The sequence below is a fragment of the Hippoglossus hippoglossus genome, chromosome 5 (assembly GCF_009819705.1).
Source record: "Hippoglossus hippoglossus isolate fHipHip1 chromosome 5, fHipHip1.pri, whole genome shotgun sequence".
Lineage (NCBI taxonomy): Eukaryota > Metazoa > Chordata > Actinopteri > Pleuronectiformes > Pleuronectidae > Hippoglossus > Hippoglossus hippoglossus.
Genome location: NC_047155.1, coordinates 27,730,114 through 27,753,593, shown reverse-complemented (window position 1 = coordinate 27,753,593; position 23,480 = coordinate 27,730,114). Strand labels below are relative to the sequence as shown.

Below are 23,480 nucleotides of genomic sequence, written 5' to 3'. Positions count from 1 at the left end.
ATGCAAATACAACGCTGAATGGTATATTCTGGTTCCACAACAGTTTTCAGCTATATCCTCAATTTAGCACGTTGACCATGAACATTCCATCCATATACCAGGTTTTGTAGTTGTAGTTATCATCAAACATCTTTCCAGGAAACTGTCTGAGTTAATATTCTTATGAGGAAATGGTCTATAAACTGGAGATGGATGACCTCTGACCTCCTCAAATAAGTAAATGAAGCTGCTTTCAGACATGAACTGAACTCCAGAGAATCTCTGGAGGGGCTGCATGAGAGAATACAAAAGTCCGAGTTAGAAGTGAGAGGCTGCGGACTTTCTCCAGAGTTTCTCCTGCCAGCTCGTGGTAAAAACTCTGGAGAGTGTCCGAATGCCTGAATGAACCCATGTGAGAACACATTAGGAGATCCTGCGCAGGATTAACCACAAGCGAGTGGGCGTGTTGGTGACGTTTATAACACGCGATGGGTGCAAAAATTAAAACAAAAAGAATAAAAATATCTCAGGATGAAAACGACTCCAGCTACTGATGCTCTTTAAAGGAATACCAAATAGTCCACGAAAAACGATGGACCACTGCTGGCAACAAATAGGAATTACAATATATATTGCTGTGATAGTGTTTTAGCTTAAAGGCACCCGGTGGGGTTTTGCCCACTGGTGGTGCTATAGAGCGTGTTTATGAGTGGGTCCAATAGGAGGAGAGAGGAACGATACACACGTTCCTGCTACTAAGAAGCAACATATCAATGCTCCAGCATTAAGGGGAAGAAGACGACTCCTAGCTAGCAAACATGGATGAAAACAAAGTATATCTTGTGTTATTAGCGCTCACACTGTAGCTGGACACCCTGTCTTACCTCCTGTCTCCTCTTGTTCTTTTTACAGCGAAGCGGCTAAAGAAAGGCATGGCAACAGCCAAACAAAGACTTGGAAAGATTTTAAAGATCCATCGAAATGGAAAGCTCCTCCTGTAGTATGCAGCGGACTGTTGTAGGACTGGGAACTCATGAGCTGGGTCCCATCCCAACCTCACTCCCTGTTCACTGATTAAAGCCAACAATGGAAAAAAACAATAACTGCAACAAGATGGGAGAAGAAGAAAATCATGCATTTTTCAATTTCTAAGAAGAACATCACTCAAATAGGTTTTTGCCTCTACTTATACTTTATAACTTTCAGATATTAAAGTGTACAGAACCTACTATAAATATTTTTTAAGAGAACATGTCATTTTACTACAGCTGTTAGTTTATCAGGGGTTGCTAAAACATGAAGTAGAAGTACATTGCAGTCATTCCAAGATTTTTGAAAGTATCCCTTGCATGTATTCAGTTGCATGTGTGCTTTGGCCAGGGTCTGGGGATTTTACTTGTTAATTCCTTCTGTATGGATGCAGCTTATCATTGCAACACTGATGATGGATGGATCGGCCTCTCCCAGGAGCGCAGATTCCCCGTGTGTTGCTGCCGAGCACGGTTTTGATTGGAGTCAACTCGAGCATTTATCCCTTTATGTTAACACTGACGTTTGCAGAGCACTATCAGCCCTGATATTTATTTATTCGTGTCGTAGATAGGAAATGAGAGTTCACGGAACAACTGTAAAGCACAAAGTGAATCACGAGTAGCGCTGTGCACCAGGAGGCGGCGGCGGCGGTGGCGGCGTCCGGATGTTTCCTGCAGTTAAACATAGGAAAGCGTACGACTAAATGGCCATGGAGGCCTGCTGAGGATATGTGTGTTGGACATGAGAAGCATAGGACTGCTCACCACGTGGGACCTGTAGCTAATGATAAGCCTCATCCATGTCAGGTCTGCAGTTGCATGGGGATACTTTCTCTCTTCTTTTGCTTTCGCAGGCAGCACCAACAACTTAGGCTCCTCTCTGCATTTATACGGCTTCACACAGTACAGTATATAGAATGTAGCTTGTACATAGCCTTTTAAATTACTACTTTTTGTATCTTTTCTCCTTAAGGCTTAATCCTACATTTTTACCGGTTTTGCTAATTATGAATAAATGAATACAAATATATATATATGGATATACATTATAGTCCTAATATTTGAACTTTTATTTTGTTTTTTGCTTTTTCTTTTAATAGCAGAGATTCATTTTTAACTTTGTTTCCCCCCTCCCCCCTTAGATTGAAAGGTGTTGCCTGGAAAACAACTGAAGAAATAATACATTTTATTGTCATATGGCCTTACATACACAAAGCTAATTGTATTGTTATTCTGTTTGAACAAGACACGAAGCTTTGAGGAAAAATGATATAAAAAGGAAAAAAAATACTTAAAGTTTCTATGACCAGCCTCTTGTTCGAGTTCTAGTATCCTGAAGGGTTTCGGAATTATTTTACTAGCACCTTGTGAAGTGTTTATGTGTCAGTGATGTAATTTATTAATGTTTGTAGCTTTTTTATACTTGTACAATTCTTAAGAGTTACTTGTGAAATTTCCCTCAGCAGAAAATTTGAGTTTTTCTTTTTTCCTTTTTGTTTTGGATGTGTGTGTGTGTGTGTGTGTGTGTGTGTGTGTGTGTGTGTGTGCGCGTGTGCGTGTGCGTGCGTGTGTGTGTGTTTGGGGGCATCGCAGACATTTTACACACCAGAAACTTCATTAGCAAACTTTTTTTCCCATCCCCATCCCATCTTCGCTCAGTGTCGATGTTATCATGATGCCATGGTAACCATTTCCAATGTGACATGTTATTATTGTTAATATTCTAGGTCCGAGCAGACGCGTCCTCGCCTCCGTCACGCCGTTTCATTTGGGTCAGGACATCTTTAAACCTGGTTTAATGTGCTGCACTCTATAGCAGCAGTGTTTTAGTCACAGATGTAAACCACAAGTCCACTCCTCACACATGAGATTCGCTCCGATCAAACTCTGCCAGTGGGACATATTTTCAGGTTTTTATTTGTACAATTTGTGTGTTGCGTTGTTGTGGTTTATTTTTTTATGTCCGACCTATTAAATGCATCCACTGTGCCAGGACAGTGAATGATACCTGTTGTAGCTGTCTTCCCTCACTGTTATTTACAGTACTAGTAAGTATTTACAATCCTTTTTGACCTGAATCTATATTTTTCTGTATTTAGACAATTCTGTTTGAGATCATGGCTCACTTTTTTAAGACATAGAGAAATGGCAAACTCCGAGGAGCAAACATATTGTTGTTGAATGATATGATTGTCCGCCTTGTTTACTTTTGCAATACAGTTACTGTGGAAAACCTCCTTTGTAATGTGTTCCTCTCCCACTTGCAATGTGACGGCTTCTGTGGTGTCGACTAAAAATGTTTTTCCTGCTTCACATTGTCATATTTCCAGTTGCATCATACCCTGCACCAGTGCACACTGATCACACACTGATCCGGCTCCCTTGTTTTTTTTCAGGCCGAGCTTCAGCCCCTGGTCTCGGTTCGGGATCTTGTCTCCCAAAGCTGTAGCAGCTACTTTAGCCAAGTCATTAATTAAAACCAAGCCAAAGTCAACACCATTAAAACTGTATTAACGTGAAAGTGCTCTCCAGTAGTCGGACTCTTTTTTTTATTCAGGGACTTTCACTGTCCTGAGCAGGTGTTGCAAAGTTTAAATATCATGTAGCTACACAGAAATCCGTACAGGATCTACCAGTTCAAAACAAGTCATAGAAATAAAAACCCATTTTCACATTAACATCTTTACAAGATTTGATTGTGTTCTTAAGTCTGTGGCAGCCAGTATTATTATTATAAGTCTACGCCACTAGATGGAGTCATAAAGTGTATGTGCATGTTTTTAAATACACATAATGCAGTGCTGTTGGAGTAGAGGGAAAATGCAGGATGCAGTGTTGAGCTGAATTTCTAGACTTTTTTCAAAGGATTTTAAGATACGATTTGAATACACATTCTGATGCTGTCTATTCTATCTGATATTATTAAATTTTTCCAGCTGTATTATTATAACTAGAGAAAAGAAAGGGAAACTAGTTTGGGGGAAAGAACGAGATCAACACATTATTATTTACAGGACGTTTCAAATCAGCGTCTCCAACAAAAACAAGTCTCACTCTGTGCAATTAAAGCCTGATTACATCAACTGATAAATGATGTGATGCCTTCATACATTCTGCTCCACTGTGTCAATCCAGGCCTAATAACACATCTGGACACAATTGATTTCACACAAGAATAAAACGTGAGCAGTGGTCTTCATGGGAACTTGCATTTCCTCCTGCACCAGTCTTTTATTTAATTTCTCAATCAGATGTGTGAGTGTGTGAATGAGATCCGGGTGGTGGTGGTGGTGGTTGGGCGTGGGCGTGGGCGTGGGCGTGGGTGGGAGGGCTGCATTGAACCGGCGTGGCTGTTTTAAGGTCGTGACCCCGTTTCCACCCTGGTGAGCATCAAAGTGAGTTGTTATTGTTGGCTAATTGTTAACACAAGATCGTGAAGTGCGCCGACATCAGCGCACGAAACAATCACATAATTTGTCCGCTCAGGATCATTTTCACACACTGACATGAAAGCAGGTTTACACTGGGATGAAAGTGGAGGCAAACACACACACACACACACTGCAGACTCAAAGATTCACTGCTGCATTGTTTGCAGTGGAATAAAAGTCTGAAATGTGGCTGCAGATAAACTACAGGCAAAAAAAAAAATTATATATTTTTTTAAATGACATTTTAAAGTAGTGTGTTCAACCTGCTTTTGTATATTTGTCATCCCAATATAAGTGTGAATGTGACATTTACAATCAAAGTCAATTTAGTTCAAATCATCAATCATGTCATATTTCTTTTATCTACAACTGAGGCCTAAAATCTGTTTTTTATAAACCACATGCTCAGTGCAGTAAGAGTCACACATTGTGAAATTGGATTGCAGAGGAAACAAAAATATGATCCTATTATTTTAATTTAAAAAGAAATAATGAAATGAAAAAACTGCTCTACATAATTTAATTTCCTTATCAAAGTTTCACTGGCTGAACATTTTCTCTGGTCGTCCCTCAGTTTCACCGGTGCTGTTGGTCCCCACTAAAGGGCAAGTGGGATCACAATTTAAATGTCAGTGTATTAAAAACATCGCCTGCAGAGTGTTACAGTCTAACTGCATTCATGGCCACGCTGCACATGCTTAGTGATCACAGATGTGAATGGGCTGCCCTCGCCTGCTTTGAAAGCCCTCCCGTTCTGTATGGGAGTCCCCAGTGGTCAGGAGAAACGTGCCATGTGAGAGATGTCTTAATTACGCAGGAATGTCAGGTTAAGCTTTGCCTTTGTGTGGCTGTGCAATGATGCAAGTTGTTAAAATGCTCCCCCCCCCCCCCCCCCCCCCATTACTCTGCCTTTTATTCTTCCCATTCCTCTGAGTTCAGGCCTGTCATTAGTGATCATAAGCAGTGATTCCTCTGCCAACAGATTGGTAAAGCTATGGGGAGCAGCAACTGTGTCCGGGCCCTGCAGCCATCTCCTCACAAAGAGTCCTAAGTTGCCTGTTTTTGTGGCGGTGATGAAAAGTGGCTGACGACTCCAAGACTTGTGTTTCTCTGCATTTCGCCGTCGCTCCCCACTGTGTGGATTAACTGTTCTGTCAGACAACAGGAACTATCTGCTGGTGTCTCACACAAACTCACAAGCGCAGAGTGATGTTTGACACACACACACACACACACACACACACACACACTTTCCTAGTGTTTCTTAGTTTGCTTCCCAAAAAGTATCAATGTACCTATTTAAAAAAAGATGTTTTACTATTATTATTATTATTATTATTATTATTATTATTATTATTATTATTATTATTATTATTATTATCATTATTATTATTATTATTATTATTTTTATTTTTATTTTTATTTTTATTTTTATAATGGATGTTGTTATAAATAGCATTTCACTGTCACTTTTGCCTGAGGGAGCGATGATTCCAACCTGAGTCGGTTTGGCCACATCTGTTTAACTTCCAGGACGAATGCTCTGCCAAGTGTATAAAGAGTTCATATTCTTCTAGATTTCTATTTGCGGCCTTAAAGATCCTTCACTAATGAAGTGTGAACAGTTGTGAGACAAAACACAGTGTTCGCTCAGCATAGGAACGAGTGTCCGACAGCTCCAGAGTTGGAGTGCAGATGCGAGCGCTGCCTGGTTTCAAGACAAACACCGAGCCTCTGTGTTATGGTGCCGTGTTTCCTTAACCTTTGGCAGGCTTAAAATGTTGGAACTGGAAGACAACACTTCATCGTTAATTTCTGACACCCATCAAGGAAATGACTGTCACGAGTGAAGTGAGAGCCCACCCAAATGAGAGTGTTATTAATGTGAGCGCGATCAAGGCCTCGTGGAAAGCTCGTTTCATTCACTACCTGCTGCTGTCTCAGTGACAGTCACAGCAGGACAGACGGGCATGTGTTCAGGCTGCTTTCAGTTGGTTGTTTTCTTTACATGTTTTGCTTCATTTTGTCAGCACATGTTGAGTTTTGTTGTGTATTTATTAAAAGTTTAAAGTTCACCATGATAAAGACAGAAAAGACCATTTTACTCAAACACACTCTATATATCTCCTCAAGTTAAATACTAGATCTGACCCTTTGACATTAGTTTTACCGTATAAAATATTATTATACCTGAGAGATGTATCATTTCCATAAATACACTATGGAAAATAGTGCATTCGCTGTAATGGTGTATTCAGACAATTTGGGCAGAATAATGAACCCCCAGTTATTCCCACATACACTCTGCATTATTCCATCATTACACACACTGCTGCTCTGCATTCATCGCTAAATTAGCTGTATTATTATCAGTGGAAAATATGATGAAATAAAATAAACACAAAAGTAATAATGCACTACCAAATGCAAAACATGACTCAGAAATATACAGTGGCACCTAATGGACGAAACAGAAAAACACTCACCACACTACTGTGAAAAAGTCTTTGTGCAAATGATCAAACTTACAAGTCGTCTTTTTCTCTTTTAGAGAGGAAAATATTCATCCATTTAAAAAGGACATTAGGCAAATAAAAAAAATACATTTAACATTATACTACATTATAAAAAAGTATTGTATTATACTATACTATTTCTATTTGTCTACAGACATAGACAACGAGCAATTACATCGAAGGTTTCTTTCAGCATAAGAAACAACACATGAAAAACACCCTTATGTCAGCGTATTGGCCTAAATGATTTGTATTTAGGAAAGAATGCTCACTCTGGTCGAAGGTTAGGAGCAGAGAACGTCACACTTAAATTACTGCTATCACTCACACAACATCAGACACACAACAGGACTGCTCTCATAGGCAATCTCCATTAGAGTGGTTTTATTACGTTTTTTAATTTTTACCACCCATTCACATATTTTCATAGCAACAACTTAAATTGTTAATTAGCTGCAGTTGCTGAACTGACTGAAGTAGAGTTAATGTAGCATTTAATGTTGTATCTTTATTTATTAACACTTTAGCTGTTGCATTCCTGATATCTTGGAATCACACCCGTCGGCTGATAGTCATTGAACTGTAAAAATATAAACCCCACCAAAGAGGCAGCCAACTGGTCAGCAAGATAAAATATATACAACTAACTTTAGCTGAAGTTAGTTACTGTATTTTTTTAAGCTGGTTTCTGTGAGTTTGAATGCACATGAAGAGGGAGATTAAACTGAATCATGATGAAGAGAATAAACCAAGCTCCTTCTCGTTACAGCTGTGCTCTCATTTTTATTTAAAACTGAAACTCGCATAATAAATATATTAACTTAGGAAATAATTGATCTATTTCAACATAATTATTAGCATTAGAAATGGGAGCGACAGAGATATACTCAATCAATATTAACCACATTGTGGCATTAGGCACAATGTGTCAGATTTTCCTGTTTCAACATGTATGTTTTGTTATACATATTTTTTATAGTTGCACAGAACCTTGGATAAATGAGTCTTTCTCTGCTTTTCTTTTCACTTTCTAATGAACAGACCTCCTGCATCATTTTCATTTCTATTATATTTCTTAGTTTCCACCTTTAACCACTGACTCAACCTCAGGAAACACGAAGCTGCAGGTGCTAAATAAATCCAATAGATTCAGAGGTGAACACGGTTTCTGAGAGTATTACACGGAGAAGGGTTTCTCCGTGTCAAGTGTTTAACAATGTCGTTGCATCAAGGCCTTCTGACTTCTAAACATCTAGGATGTGTACTGTGTGATAGATCCTTGTAAACAGAGGAGCCAAACAACAGATGCAACATATTCAGCCGCGCTGCACACACACAGGCAAACATCTGTTCACATAGCTGGGAAGATATTTTTCGAGGACTTTTGTTTATAAGGACCTAGCTGCATACGGTAGACTGTAACAGAACATTCATTAATACTGACATTATCATCATCCTCAGTGGTGGACTTTCAAAGTACCCAAGGCCGCTTTACTAAATTACGACAAGTGATAACCAGATAAATACTTTATATATTGTATATAATGTTCTATATATAATGTATATATAATATATATATATATATATAATGTTCTTTTTTTTAAAGTGTTGTTTTTTTGTCAGTATAATTTATATTAATTCAGATTCTTGAATCATTTTTCTGAAGTTTTATTTGTAAAACGTTGGGTGGAGAAGCAGAAAAATACTGTCACCTCTGGCTTTCAAGGATGCCTCTTGTCTAGTGATTATCACTAACATAACGTAGGTGAGTTATCCAGTTGACGTCGTTATTGCCTCTGCCGAGGAAGTAAAGCTTCCATTGCTGTGTGTCAGCAGGGTTACTCAAAAACTATCTTAGAATGGATACAAAAAAACACTTGGATCCAGTAATGTTTTAAAACCTTTTCTTTCACATGGGGAAAGATGGTGTAAGCTCCTGCTGTATTTCCAAATGGGCTCACTCGGACCTTATCTGGAGTTGTTACTTGGTGGCTGGCAGGAGAAACTCCGGAGAAAGTCCGCAGCAACTGACAAGGACATTTGTGTTCTCACATGCAGCCCCTCCGGATAATGTCAGGAGATAAGTGCATGTCTGAAAGCAGCGACACACTGGTCACGCATGTGCCAGTGTAAAGGGGAAGAAGACTGTCGACTCTACAGTTGGTGGCTTAGTTGCAGAAAATTCTACAAACTACAAATAGCAATGGTGAAAAGTAAGAGCAGGGATTTCTTTTCTTGGACAAACAACGAGGTGGAACTGCTACTGAGTCATGACTGATAACATCCAATCAGGAGGTGACTGTGGATGTTTCTAAAACTGTCACTTCCCGCCCATCCAGACTAAAACACAACCCCAGAATGTTTAAACTATAATGGGACCAGCAGCTTTGCCAAACTGTTCTGTTTTATGGGATGGAGCACGCTGGATTAGTGTGGACGCCTATCGAAAGGGAAAGTTACCATAATATTGAAAAATGACTTTGTCAGTGTTTCACTGTTTACTGTGTGTAGCTTTAAAGTACTGTAGTTTAACATTGCATTCATTTTATTTAGGCCCACTGTATGTTCTGATTTAAAGTGCCTTGAGACAATGTATGTTATGATTTGACACCACACAAACAAAATTGATCTGAACTGAATTGTTGGAAAGTTTATATATTTGTCTTGACCCTCAGGAGAGAGGATGTTCCATTATCCATTTTTCTCTCCAACATGCCATGAATAAATTGACAAATTATGTACATAACATATCTTTGTTGTATTTGTGTTGTTGTTGTTTATATTTGTTAGTTAATGAAATGTCCAGAGTAAATAACTACTCGAATGAATTACTGATATATTTGGTATTTATTGTGTATTTATTTTCTAAATATGACATGAACACAACTCCAATGGCCAAACTCTTATCAAAAGTGTTTGTTGTGATGTTTAAAATAGAAAACAACAATAAAAATATAATATAATCTAAGTTTTGTTGTCTTTCAACTTCTGTCTGTCCTGAAAGAGGGATCCCACACTTGCAACTATCCCTCAGGTTTCTGCCTCTTCTCCCCTGCAAAGGTTTTTTTGGGGGGGGTAGTTTTTCCTCACTGTAGTCGATGGTTAAGGAAAGATGATGTCGCACCTTGTACAGATTGTTAAGCCCTATGAGGCCAAATGTGATTGTGAATATGGGCTAAACAATTCAAATTTGGTTGATTGATGGTCATTAGCCTCATACAGGCAGTATTAGCTGAGCTGGGATGATAACAGCATGATGCGAGGTCTTGGTTGTAATAAATTACTATGGAGAAATGTTGCTTTGTTTTCAGCTCATATCACAGTGGCTCTGATTTCATTGTGGATGACATGGAAATAAATTACACTCAGCTGGCACTGGGAGTCTCCCAAGTACAATTACACTGTTTACATGCAGCGCTAGAGGAGGAAAATTGCTTTTGAAAGCGTTCTTTAAGGTCATGGTTTTGCTGCTGTGCATAAGCCCAATGTTTACCAGAGTATTTTGAGGAAACTCAGAGCCACGCCACGCATCAACAAGCGTCTTAAATGGCTGCACAAAGGGCCTGTTTTCAGCCCAACTAAAGCAATTGCTCAGCTAATCCTCCGAAGAGGCCCCTGTGACGGGCCCCGCCGTCAAAGACTGTGTGGGGCCTCTTTAACAAGGTGCTGAAGTCACTTAAGCGCCAAGCAAACAAACAATCCCAATCACTCGCTGCATTTCCTGGACTCTCCAAACAGCTACATGCACAACATGCGTCCAGCGGCAGCGCATCCAAAGTGGCCGTGTGGTCATCTGTGTGTAATTATTCATCATTGTAGATTCCGATGACGTGCTGCGCTGGTGAGGCGGCTTTGCCCCTCTCTGAAACAAGTGGGGTTTATTTTCGAACCTCTGCTTTTTCTCCACAGCCAGATTGCCCAGAGAGATTGGCTTTCTCCGGGCTGTGTAACAGATACCATCTAAATCATTAGGGCTCATTCATTGCCATGTGCCACTCTGCGGCTCAGGTTCCTGCGACCCTGAGGTCAAGCGGCTGAGAGCTCCCTGACCTCCAGCACTTCCTCCGAATATTAACAGGGTAGTTATGTAGTCAAAAGCCCTGATATAGAACATTGGTTCATTTAGATAATAGCCAATCAGGCGGAGCGGCGAGGAGTGCAGTGATCTCCACAGGATGGCTGGGCCTTTTTGTGGCTTACTGAGGGCATAATGACAGCTAACAGAGGAAGCGTAGGCCTCTGGCTGAAATTATGCGGTCACATGCCTGCTGGCTGTAATGCTTTCCTTTAACCCATCTAAGTTGGCCTCCTTATGGAGGACAAATCCAACCAGGCTCCATTATGAAAATAAATGTTTTGCAGTTATCTTGCAGACACTAAACTTGAATACCGGGGGGAGTTGAAAGGCCATGGTAAAAGAAACATTTACCATACATCCTCTGCTCATGATGGTGATCTGAATCATCAGTGATAAAATATTCAAATGGCTTTCAAGGAAAGTTTGCATGAACCCACTGACTTGAAACTGGAAATGATTAGATTGTGGTGTGAGACTCTGCTTTTCTTCAGACTTGTGTATTTTATCATCCTCTAATTTTTTAGCCATTGGGTATTGGTTCCATGTGAGCCTTGAGCTGAAATGATCCAAACTTGGGTACGTACCAAAATCCCCCATCACTACTCACAACTATCCTGCTGTTGAATCTCTTTGACAAAAAGGAAACTGCGTCTTTGAAATCGCAATAAAAAGCAATCACTGAAGAGTCCTTGATTATACTTGATTGTGGCAATCACTCTGGAAGTTATCTAGCTGGAGAAAAGTTTGGCCTCATCTTGCCGTATGACAGTGTCAGTGACGCAGTTCGCCTGCCAAGCAGCCACTGTTCATCCGCAGCCACGCTATCAGGCCTTCAGTCAGTGTTTGTGGATCTGAAACGGAGCGTGGCAGATGCTGGCAGCTCTCAGGAGATGGACGGCAGCCACATTGTCACCCCTTTGTGCTTAATTGTCCGTGTGCTGGAGGAGCAGAGGTGTGAGGGATGGGGGTGCAGCTTACTGCTGTGCAAATAGCATGAGAGGGCGGACAAAGAGAGAAGAGTTTGTTCTTTTAAAGTATGCGACACCTTAGAATTGCCTTGCTAAAGTTAATCATGATCAGTGCCTGTGGATTTAAAAGATGCCAAATGTGGTTCCAGTGGAGTTTCTGCTGTTTTATATATTTTAGATATTACAGAGAATGAAAAGACTTGTGTTACCTATACATATGTGTGTGTGTGTGTGTGTGTGTGTGTGTGTGTGTGTGTGTGTGTGTGTGTGTGTGTGTGTGTGTGTGTGTGCATCTAACTTTATCAGGGATCATGATTAAAATGAAAGTATACACACGAAAACAGAATTCTGCCACATTTAAAAAAAAAAAGTTTAACTCTGAATTGATAGTAGTTTGAAAGACCTCTACCAAGGAGGATCTGTTTTCACCTCAGCCCTTTCATTTGTTGATTGATTTGTATGTTTGTTTGTTTACAAGCAAGATTACACATGAAACTCCAGGACAGATTACCAAGAAACGTAGTGAAAGGATATGATGTGGGTCAGGGAAGAATCCAATACATTTTAGTCTGGATACTGATCAGGGGGTGGATTCAGGAATTGTTTTCACTTTCTATATCAACATTTTCTCAGGAAATAATTCATGGATCTTGATTTGGAATCAGAAACATTTAGGGAACTAATATCTATGAGTCTGTGTGATTTGGTGCAGCTTGATTGAATTGAAGGGGACTGCTGGGCCTTGGCGGAGGTACATGTTCTGCTGAGTGCAATTCTAGTTAACTACTAAAATATCTAAAAGAAAGTCACTCTCTAAAGCTGGATTAATTGGAGCAGCTGATATCCCTAAAATATCCGTGGCAATTGTGTTAGCAGATCAATGCCTATATACACATCCAGCAGACAGGAAACAGCATCAATGCTCATTCAAGCTATTTTCAGACACGACCTCTGGGTAAAATCCGGAGAATTGGTTGGTTTACCTGCCTCAGTTTTCTTTCACACATCCCCAACACAGCAGGAGGTTTTTCTGCACAGACATATTCACAACAGCATCAAATCCTGTTTTGTTTTTTATTTTATTATTTAAAATCTTTCTGTTTTTCACACATTATAAGAATCATCAAACCCGGGTCAGGTCAGGTTCACATCAAACATCAGAATGACAAAAAGTGATCTCTCATGTCCGACCTTAAGGTGGATGGTGCACAACAGCAGAAGATCATTTCAGCTCCACAAACATAGTCTGGTGAATCTGGATTTCTGCTGAGGCTGCAGATGGTAGAGTCAGAATGTCATCATCATGAATCTGTGGAGCCTGTAATGTTCAACAGTCCACGCTGCTGCTGGTGTGACGGTGTGGAGATATTTTTCTTTTCACACTTTACTAAAAGGTTTTTTTTGAGTAGTTTTTCCTTACTCTTACTAAGGGTTAAGGACAGAGGATGTCACACCGTCTTAAGACCTATGACACAAATTGTGATTTGTGAATATGGGCAATACAAATACAATTTAAAGGTTCAGTGTGTACAATTTAGTGACATCTAGAGGTTAAGTTGCATGTTGCATCTGAATACCCCTCACCTCACCCTCCCCATCCAAACATGGAAGAGAACCTGTGGTAGCCTTCAGTTGTCATAAAAACTCAAAAGCTGTTTAGTTTGTCCAGTCTGGGCTACTGTAAGAAAACATGGCGGCCTCCGTAGAGAGGACCCGCTCCTGATGTAAATATAAAGTATTTAAATATAAAGGGCTCATTCTAGGGCAAAGAACAACAATTCATACAGTTTAGATGAAAACATCACTAGGATTATTTTATATTCAATTTCTGCCAATAGATCCCTTTCACCTAAATCTTACACACTGGACCTTTACATGATTGCTTGATTTGAGCAATCATTCATAGTTTAAATGTCACAGTCTATCTAGTATTGTTGCTGACCATGTTATGGCCACAGTTTACCATCTTGTAATGGTTTCTTCCAGTAGGATAATGTCACAAAGTAAAAGGCTCAAACTGGTTTCATGAACACGACAGTGAGTTCAGTCACCAGGTGTGAATCCAGTAGAACATCTTTGTGATGTGGTACAACAGGAGATTGACAGCATGAATGTGCAGCAGACAGATCTGCAGAGATAATGTGATGCAGTCATGTCAACACCAAGTGGAATCTCTGAGGAAACCTTCCAACGTTGTGTAGAATCAGATGCAAGTGAAGAGCCAGGGGCAGGATTTGTGCTTTGTAGTGTCACACACAGTGTGGGAACTTTGAACACTGAGTACTACACAGTTCTCTGCTCTGTATCTCTACAGTTCCAATTTACTAACAACTAGATTGCTTCGATATACAATATACCTACTAACATATACTCCTGTTACTGGCAATAACACTTTCAGTGGTGCTCCCTTCCTCTCTTTCAGACATTTCTTATGTATATATACTTTAAACATTGATATACCTCTGCATTTATGTTAGACACTGTCTTTTCTCATGAATGTTGTAAATATTGTTATTTTGTTGATGTTCTATTGCCGCTCTCTCCGAGGTTTCTATGCTTTATTTCTGTTAAAAGGTTTTTTGCTAGTTTTCCCTCACTCTTTTTGAAGGTTAATGGCAGAGGATTGTTAAGCCCTGTGAGACAAATTATGATTTGTGAATAAGGGCTATACAAATACAATTTAAATGATCTATTGACTTCCTTTTTCTCTGTCTTTGCGTAACGTCACCCCAGATATAGTTTGTAAAAACTTCTCATACAGATTTATTTGACAGGCTTTACATATGTTGATTTACAAGTACAAACACCACTTTAAAGGGTCAACATCCTATTGTCCGTTATTTGAGCCCATTCGTCTTGACTGCGTTCATGTCTGAAATGTTCCACTGGTGCGAGTACATGCAACAGCACCTAGAAAGTTTGCGCACATTAGACATCAGTCTACAACAGAGAACAATGGGAAGCAATTACTCTGCACAGAACACAGGTTTCTGAGATAATGAGTCGTGTTTGCTGCTGTCAGACACTCCCCATGCGGAGCTGGAGGAATGCCACCCTAAGATTGAATGCATGTCAATTACAGCCATATTCTCCTTGACCTCAGTGAGTACATAAACACCCTGAAACCAGTCGATAATCATCCCAGCCACTTTTGTCCCATTGCAGAATCTAGATGACACATGGAATCTGTATTCAGGCCGCCTTTCTCTATAAATAGTCGGCAGCAATCAAACAAAATAAATGAACTGTCAGAGCACAAGTATTTACAAGCACGACAAAATTCTAAGTAATTATAAGTAAATTTGTTGCATTTCTGAGTAAGTGGTAGCAGATAGGTCTCTGACAGGGAGGCAGTGGTGTGTGACGGGCTGATTTAGAACGCTGAGGCTGCCCGGCTCTGTGTAAACCCTCAACCCCAGCAACAACAAAGCCTGCTCCACGTCCCACACTGACCACATCTCAATGAGGAAGAACACTACAGACATCTGTGGGGCCATTACACACACTTAGCTGCACACCAAGGAGCACTTGGCCGCTGTGCCACTCCTGTTAAACTAAATGGCTTTTTGTTTGTCTGTTAATTATCTCTTCCCCACTGGGTGGTTTTAAACATTGTCAGCCCGATTTGTCTTCGTCTTCATCTCCGCTGAATTCTTCGAGAAGCTGTAAGTTGTTTACAGAAACACGCAAATTCTCATTGACAAGAAAAAAAATAAAACGCGTAATGGAAAATTGATAAGCACAACCTAATCCCATGGTTATTCTCCTCAGAGGTCTGGAGAAAATGTTTTATTTGGGGGACTCAAGATGTTCACCACATTACCATATTTGTTCACCATATGACATGGTTTATAGACAATCATTTACATCTTGATGGCCTCATTCTTGTGGCTGACTGAGGTCGACTTGCAGATCGGCCCTCGCTGATTACAGACTTGTGCTGCTGAAACAACGTAAGTCACAGTCAGCCTGGGCAGAGACACACTCTTTATCTATTTTTAGGCTGTTTGCATCTTTTCATTTAGAGTTACTGTGGCATTTATTCAAAGTCTCTCTTCACTGGAAATTTTAGACAAGAGAGATAAACAAAAGGCCAAAGTGAGCCGGGTGGAGAACTCCTCATCACGCAGGCCCCTGGAGAGATGCGTTACCTGCGGCACAAAGCTGGACTGTTTAACTAAAGAGTGTAAAAGTGGGACTTTCCAGAGCCGTGTGGCGGTGACCTCCTCCCCACAGACTCTTTTTGAAGCGACTCAATGGGACAATAAGTGAATGACAGATAAGGAAAATAAACAAACCATTACGCTTGCCGCGGGAGAGCTGGGTTAGCGCTTCTAATTCAGGTGAATTGCAGACAAATTTCCCCTGGCTGGCACACTTACAGCTGTAATAATACAGAGAGGGCTGCAGAGTGGCCGGGCTGCAGGCTGGCCTGCACAGTGTCCACACATGGCCAGAGTCTCACAGCAACACCTCACATGGCAGACCTGAATATGGAGAGAAAAGAGTGCCTACATTATGTATGTCTTCCCTTTTATGTGACATTTTCTACATAAGCAAATTTAGTAAAACACATGTTCACACAGTTGACTGTTTTCTCCCCGTACCTGACGTGTGCGCGTGGGTGGGTGAGTGGTGTGGTCCTGCAGGGGAAAAACGTGGGACAAACCCAGACAGAAAGACAAAGCGGGGTAAATTCATCCATGTTTTCTTTACCAGGAGTGCCGTGTTTATTTTTTGTTTCTTTGGTTTCAAACCGTGGGCACCAAACTGCAGAGGAAACAAGTATGATTAAAATTAAAGTGCTTTGATTGAATGCTATTTTTCCAGCCGGCAACACAAACATTTGCAGTTTTGTCCTTTTATAGGGATTGTAATGACCTGCTGGGTCCTAAATGATGTGCTACAGGAAACAAACTTCAGAGAGCTACGCCTCTCTGTTGCGCTGAGTTGGATTATGTAAAGCAGGTTTAATGGGTTCGGTGTTTACCACTGTTAGCATTTGAAACCCTCAAAAGTTGTAATATCCTGGAGCGCTCAGCTATGAGCAAACTGAATGTGACCGGTATGCAGAGTGGGAGTTCTGAGGCCAAAACACGTCCAGCAGTAGAATAAGGACATTTTCACTTTGAATCCTGATCAGCGAGGCCACACACTCTCATGTATTTTCACCGTGCCACAGCTCGTCTCTTCGGAAACCTCGTTCTTCCTCAAACTGTGTGTGTGCAAGCGCGAAGGGCAGAGCAATGACACGGTCCTGAGCGCCTGATTGCAGGCATCTTGAAAAGATCTGGCGAGCTCGGGCTCACCACAGGTCTCCTTTCAGTGGGCTGTCATTACCGCCGAGGTGAGCTCTCACACGCTGACCCACACACACACTGACACACACACATGCTCGGGGGGCCGCAGGATGAATGAGTGCACTGAGGCCTGGGCCTGATCAAGCGAGCGGCGGCCGGGAGTTGGTGTAAGGAAATCCTCTGGTGGGACTATCAGAGCACATTAGACTGAGCAGGCCCCGGCTCTGGCACACACAGCTGCAGGCAGAGCACACTGAGGCAGTATTTCAGCTGCCGCTAAACGCTGCCGCTTAAAGCCTAATATAAATATGTTAACCAAATTGGAAAAAGGGCCTCGTTTACCTATTTCAAAAATATTCGGAGTCATGAGGATTAATTAATCCTCGGTCATATAGAGTGTGCAAAATTCCATTTAATATGCAGACGTTAATCATCAAAAAGCAATGTGAGGCAGGAGAAAATAAGGTGCGGAAAAGACTGAGCGCCTTCATCCAGGAGCTGACAGAGTGGATAAAGTTGACTATTTATGAGTTTCTTGGAAGTTCTCTGTGGCTGCTTTTGAATCCCTCTCACACAGGTAGAGTTCCTGTCATTCAGATGATAAAAGAGAATTTATTAAACTCATTTAAGATCAATGTGTGAGTGTGTGTGTGTGTGTGTGTGTGTGTGTGTGTGTGTGTGTGAGTGTGTGTGTGTGTGTGTGTGTGTGTGTGTGTGTGTGTGTGTGTGTGTGTGTGTGTGTGTGAGAGAGAGAGAGAGCTGCGTGACAGGTGTGCCGCTCCTCTCCCCCCATAGACTAACACATGCAATCAGAGACTGTTAGTAAACAGTCTGTCCTTTCTCAAAAGTGCCTCAGAGATTTCCTCAAGGAAGTCAAATTGCTGCAAAGCAGCCTCATTTGGCACCGGACTCTGGCTCGTATGCTTGAGTGAGCGCAATTGGTGAAGAGGTGGGTGGGTGTGGGGGGGTTGCTATCTCTGGGCATACCTTCCCCTAATAACAAGTGCCAGTGAAATCAAACCCGCTCTATGTTTTCACCGAGAGGTGATTAGCTGGAGAAGTTAGGATTTCAAATAGCCCTAATTGAGCTGCGCTATTTACGTCAGCTTGAGATCTATCATTTAATTTTTTAAGTGTTTCATTTTAAAAGGATTAGCCCCACGCATTCGGTTTCAGAGCAATTGTCCTTAAGTGGAGCATACAGGGCAACAGATTGGCTCGGAAAATTGGTTTCATTATTGGAATTATTTGCCATTTGCACAACAAGCAGGAGTGTAATCTCCCTCTTCTTGTTGTCAGAGGAGAAAATGAGGATGTTACCATTGGCCTGCTGTCAAGTATGATGTATGAGCTGCAGATGATACCAACCTCACAGTGCACACACCGAGCCCCAAGCCTTTGTGTTACCACTTTGCAATGTGTTGGTACGGCTGGTAGCTCTTGTGACTGTGGAGGGGTTTGATCTGTGAGAGGCGTCTCTGTGTATGTGTGTGTGTGCGCTAGCAGACGTGACCCGGCCAGCTACAGAGCTTCCCTTCAGGTGTCAGGCGGACCGAGCCGTAGCTGTCAACAGCGATGCTTTATGGGGGCATTTCCTCCGCTGCCCTGACATGTGCTGTCACCTCAGAGTGGTAGACACTTCCATCTGCCCGCTAACAGCCGCTGTAGTTAGAACACACACAGGCATATGCATGTTTGTTCAACTCTGTCACACACACACACACACACACACACACACGCTCACACATTCACACACTATCAGATATCCCAGACACACACCCCTGTTTCCTGCCAAGAAAACGATCAGGATGCTCTGGATTAAAAATATTTCAGCTGCTGACAGCTTTTCATCAGAATAACTTGAAAACTTGGCTCTGAGGTCTGAGGCATTTTTCAACACACATGACTATTAGGTACTGTATGTGTTATCATTACTTTACCATGCACAGTATATATGGCATCTGCTGAATGAGGTATTTGTGGGCCATGCAGTGCGATTTGAGCAAAGTTGCTATTTGCTGATCTCCCAATGTCTTTATACACGAGGATGTACACCGTGAAAATCCAAGTAGACAAGTTTTCTTGATTACTTGGATTAATTTTAAAATAGGAAAATACAAAAGCAGCCCTTGGTCATTATGGGACACAATATCCTTGACTGAAAACACAGTATAATAACAATATTAGCTGTGTTAGCATGGTGGCTGTAGGTGTGACAACTTCAAATGGAGACATGTTTGCCATGTTTTCAAGAAGAGTCCATATGATCACCCTGCCGTTGGTGTATTTACAATCATTAGATGTGACTAGTGTGCAGGTTTTCAAAAAATGGCTTAAAGGTTCACTGTGTAGAATTTAGTGACATCTAGTGGTGGAGTTTCATGTTGCAGCTGAATACCCCCCACCTCACCCTCCCCTTCAAAACATGAAAGAGAACCCGTGGTAACCTTCAGTTGTCATAAAAACTCAAAAGGTGTTTAGTTTGTCCAGTTTGGGCTACTGTAAAAAACATGGCGGCCTCCACAGAGAGGAACTGCTCCCTGTGTAAATATAAAGTATTTAAATATATAAAGGGCCAATTCTAGGGTAAAGAAAACAACATTCATACAATGTAGATGAAACACACTAGGATTATTTTATATTCAATTTCTGCCAATAGATCCTTTTCACCTAAATCTTACACACTGAACCTTTAACTTAATTTTTCTTGGATGGTGATTTATTATGTTGTAATTTTAGTTGTATGGACTTTGTAATTTAATAATACGCCAGAGACAAGTGATGATATTCCAAACAGCCTCAGCTTTTCCTTCTGAGGTTGTGCCTTTGTACTCCCTGCAGTATGTTATAACCACTTGAATGCCAGGCATAGCAAGTATATGACCTTCAATGTTATAATCACATGCTCACAAGATATGCATTGAAGCACCCACAGTGTTCCAACATATCCAAACAACAATCTCTACAAGTGAACTCCTAATAAAGGATTGTAGGAGGTTAATGCAAAGATAGCCAGCAAACATGTTGAATATGAGCTACCACAGTTCAACATGCCAAGTTAAGAGTTCATTTGTCATTTCAATGACAGTGAATACAGTTAAAATGAAATGTTTCTTCAGGACCAGAGTATAAAACTGACAAAATGTCAGAAGAAAAGCATTAAAACAAAACAGCTTAAAACCATGTATGTTAAAAAAAATCATATAAACATGAGTATTTATTAACGTATAATGCTAACTGTATATAATTTTATTAGATTACATTACATATCATTTAGCTGAGGCTTTTCCCCCAAGCGGCTTACAATAAGTGCATTCAACCATGAGGGTAATTTCACATTTAAGTATTACTATTACTTATATAGTAACAGAATCATAATTAATTATGCAAACAAGCTAATGATGATGAATATACATTTAACAGGATTATTTGTCTGTTTAAAAGTTGCACAGTAAACATCTGGATATTAGCATGTAGATCGAGTAACATGCCAACTGTTGGCATATTAACATACTGGATATATTCAGTTTCTATCATGGCAGCTTTTAGCAAGGCCTACATTTCTCACTCAATAATTCTAACATTTAAAACCAATGGGATTTTATTTTGCCAAAAACTCAGTTTCCAGCCATTAATTATGTCTGAATTACAACGTGCAAGACATTTAACGTTGATTTGATGTCAGTGTTTATATCAATTCATATTTATATGTCTACCTAGGGAACAGCGCAGATATGATTAAAAGACACTACTACTACTACTACTACTACTACTACTACTACTACTATGCAGCCATACAAACATTAACAATCCATTCAATTTAAACTGTATAAACCTTTTTCACTATACATCAGCAAAGTGATACATCAGTCTAACCTCATGTATATACTTTATGTTATGTTATATCCTAAATGCTTTGAAGAAAAATGTCAGTGCCCTATATGTGTTGAGTAGCAACAATCAACAAACATGAATATAACAGGCTTTACACCCGACTGTTAGAAGGGTCACCTCCATCTTTAGAAAGATCACGGTGGAACAAAGGGAGCAGATGATTCATGCAGACAGCGCCGGGCTGGGCGAGGGCGTCAGATGGATGTTGTGAGCCGGCAGCAGGACCACCCCTCGGGAGTGACGGGACACGCTGTTTGTCTGGCGTGATAAATTGACTGCATGCTTGAACCCAAAGGTTGGCAAATTAACAGTTAATTAGCGGTTGATAAATGTCAGATCGACACAAGCCCTCCGCCGCCGTAGCCCTCTATCTCGCCGAGGCAAGTGTTTATGTGCTGGTAACAAGTGTCAGAGCAGACTGTTATGTCTGCATTTTGTCACACACTGCGATTGCTCTCAGATGCTTACCCCCGCCCCCACCCACCCACCACGCTCCCCCAACCCATCCACTACCAACCACCCACTAGCCAAACTATTTTTTCACTCTGGTCCACTCTCGATGGCATGGCCCTCTTTGTCTCTTTGCTTTCCTGTTGACACTCTGAGCAATCTGTCTTCCAGCACACCTTCTCAGGCTACATCCATGCTGCTGTGTTTTTAACATTTGACATCTGCATCGATCCGTCCACACACGTGTTTTGGCTCCATATCAGTTTTAATCCCTGTCCATAACAAGTCTGAAAACACATATCACATATCATTTATGTACACTGGTTACGGGCGTGCTGATATAAACAGGACGATATGTGTGTGCACACAGATGTGCAGATATAATAATAGCTCCTCTACTGTGCATGTAAGCAGTTGTAGCATTGTAATATGCAGAATGTAACTGCAGAACAGCTAAAACATCCATATTGCATTCTACACTGGTAGCCGAGTCTAATGACGGTTGTCAGACATCATTAGAGAAGGCTATATCTTTACCGAAAAGACCCAATCAGCAACTAAAATGGGGCCAGCAGCGTTTCTAAACTTTAGCGGCTCTAACACTCAAAAGAGTTCATGTGTTTTCTGATGAAAACATAGTATTAAGGATGTAGCCTCAGATAGACATTTATCTTTAGCAAGTTCAAGGAAACATGTACAATCCGGAGAAGTTTGAAAATCCTGTCAGCACTCCATGAAAAGACACCAACAGCCCATCACTCTGCACACTAGGAACCATTATGGCCATGATAATTACATTTCTGCTGCTAGACTGAAGGAAGCAATAATTTCAGGCCTATGATTTAAATTGGAGGCAGGTCCTGTGTGCTTGACAAGTATGTAATGAGTGCACAGGAAGACATATATAACCCAACAATACTGCCTGTCGTTGGCAATGAGCTGGAAATGGCCTCATATTACGAGGAGTCCTGGCAGAAGTGAATAAGTTGAAGACCTATTACTGGTATAATGGTAGAAGTCCAAGAATTCATTTAACTTTAAACTTCTCTTTGTGTATTTTTCCTTTCACAAAGAATTTATATGAACAAGAACGCTTTTCTTACTTGACCTTCTAAAAAAAACAGCAACAAAAATTATATATATTTTGTTATTAAGTGCAAATTAGTGTCAATTCTGCCGTATAAAATCTGTTTCCTCCCCTGACATTTGCTTTACTGGAGGGCGGGAAAGTAATTTCCAAATAAAGCGGACAAAATTACACAATAACACTGCATTTCCCTTACCATGTGTTCCTCCTCTACGTAAATGGCGTTTGAATGAGTGGTTCTGAGGGGAGAAGACAGTTTTGTGAAATATGTCCTGAACTGCTTTTGAGTCATTCATGTTTCAACATCGGCGGGGGCGGCAGAGGAAACAGCGGCATGTATGTACATTCATTACTCCAGACTTGGCATTGAAAGAGAAATAATGTGCTTTAGCTCAGCGAGTGACTGCCAGAACAAAGTACATACAGTACTGGAGCTCCATAGTTATGCTGCTGGTCCTGGGGGCCTGGGGATACTGGCTGACACAACCGGGCAGCAGTTTTGTGTGACAAAATCATCACAGGATATGAATTTGTGTGTCTTTGATGGCATGTTTTTAAAAGATTAATCAAACAGTCGATGGGAAATTGAAGCGATCAAGTCTCAATCCAGCAGAAAATCTAATTCATTTCAGCCTCTGTTCATTCTCTCCTTGGATCACTTCTTCTCAAAAGGCTTATCAGGGCCATAGCATTCATCACTTCAGAATTAGCACCAGCTTTTCAGTGAGCGGAGACCCTGCAGACCC

General features: G+C 40.9%; 1 protein-coding gene across 4 annotated transcripts in view; it reads left to right on the top strand.

The window, feature by feature from the left end:
* The window catches only part of phf2 (PHD finger protein 2), a 30,742-nt gene extending 28,453 nt beyond the window's left edge, over nucleotides 1-2,289 (top strand). For 3 of the 4 annotated variants that reach the window (XM_034584331.1, XM_034584332.1, XM_034584330.1), the window contains exon 22: nucleotides 892-2,289. In XM_034584331.1, coding sequence (XP_034440222.1) covers nucleotides 892-980 — 89 coding nt within the window. In that variant the 3' untranslated portion in view covers nucleotides 981-2,289. The remainder of the gene's footprint in view (nucleotides 1-891) is intronic. The other variant, XM_034584333.1, reaches the window with a different exon arrangement.
* The last annotated feature ends 21,191 nt before the right edge of the window (nucleotides 2,290-23,480 follow it).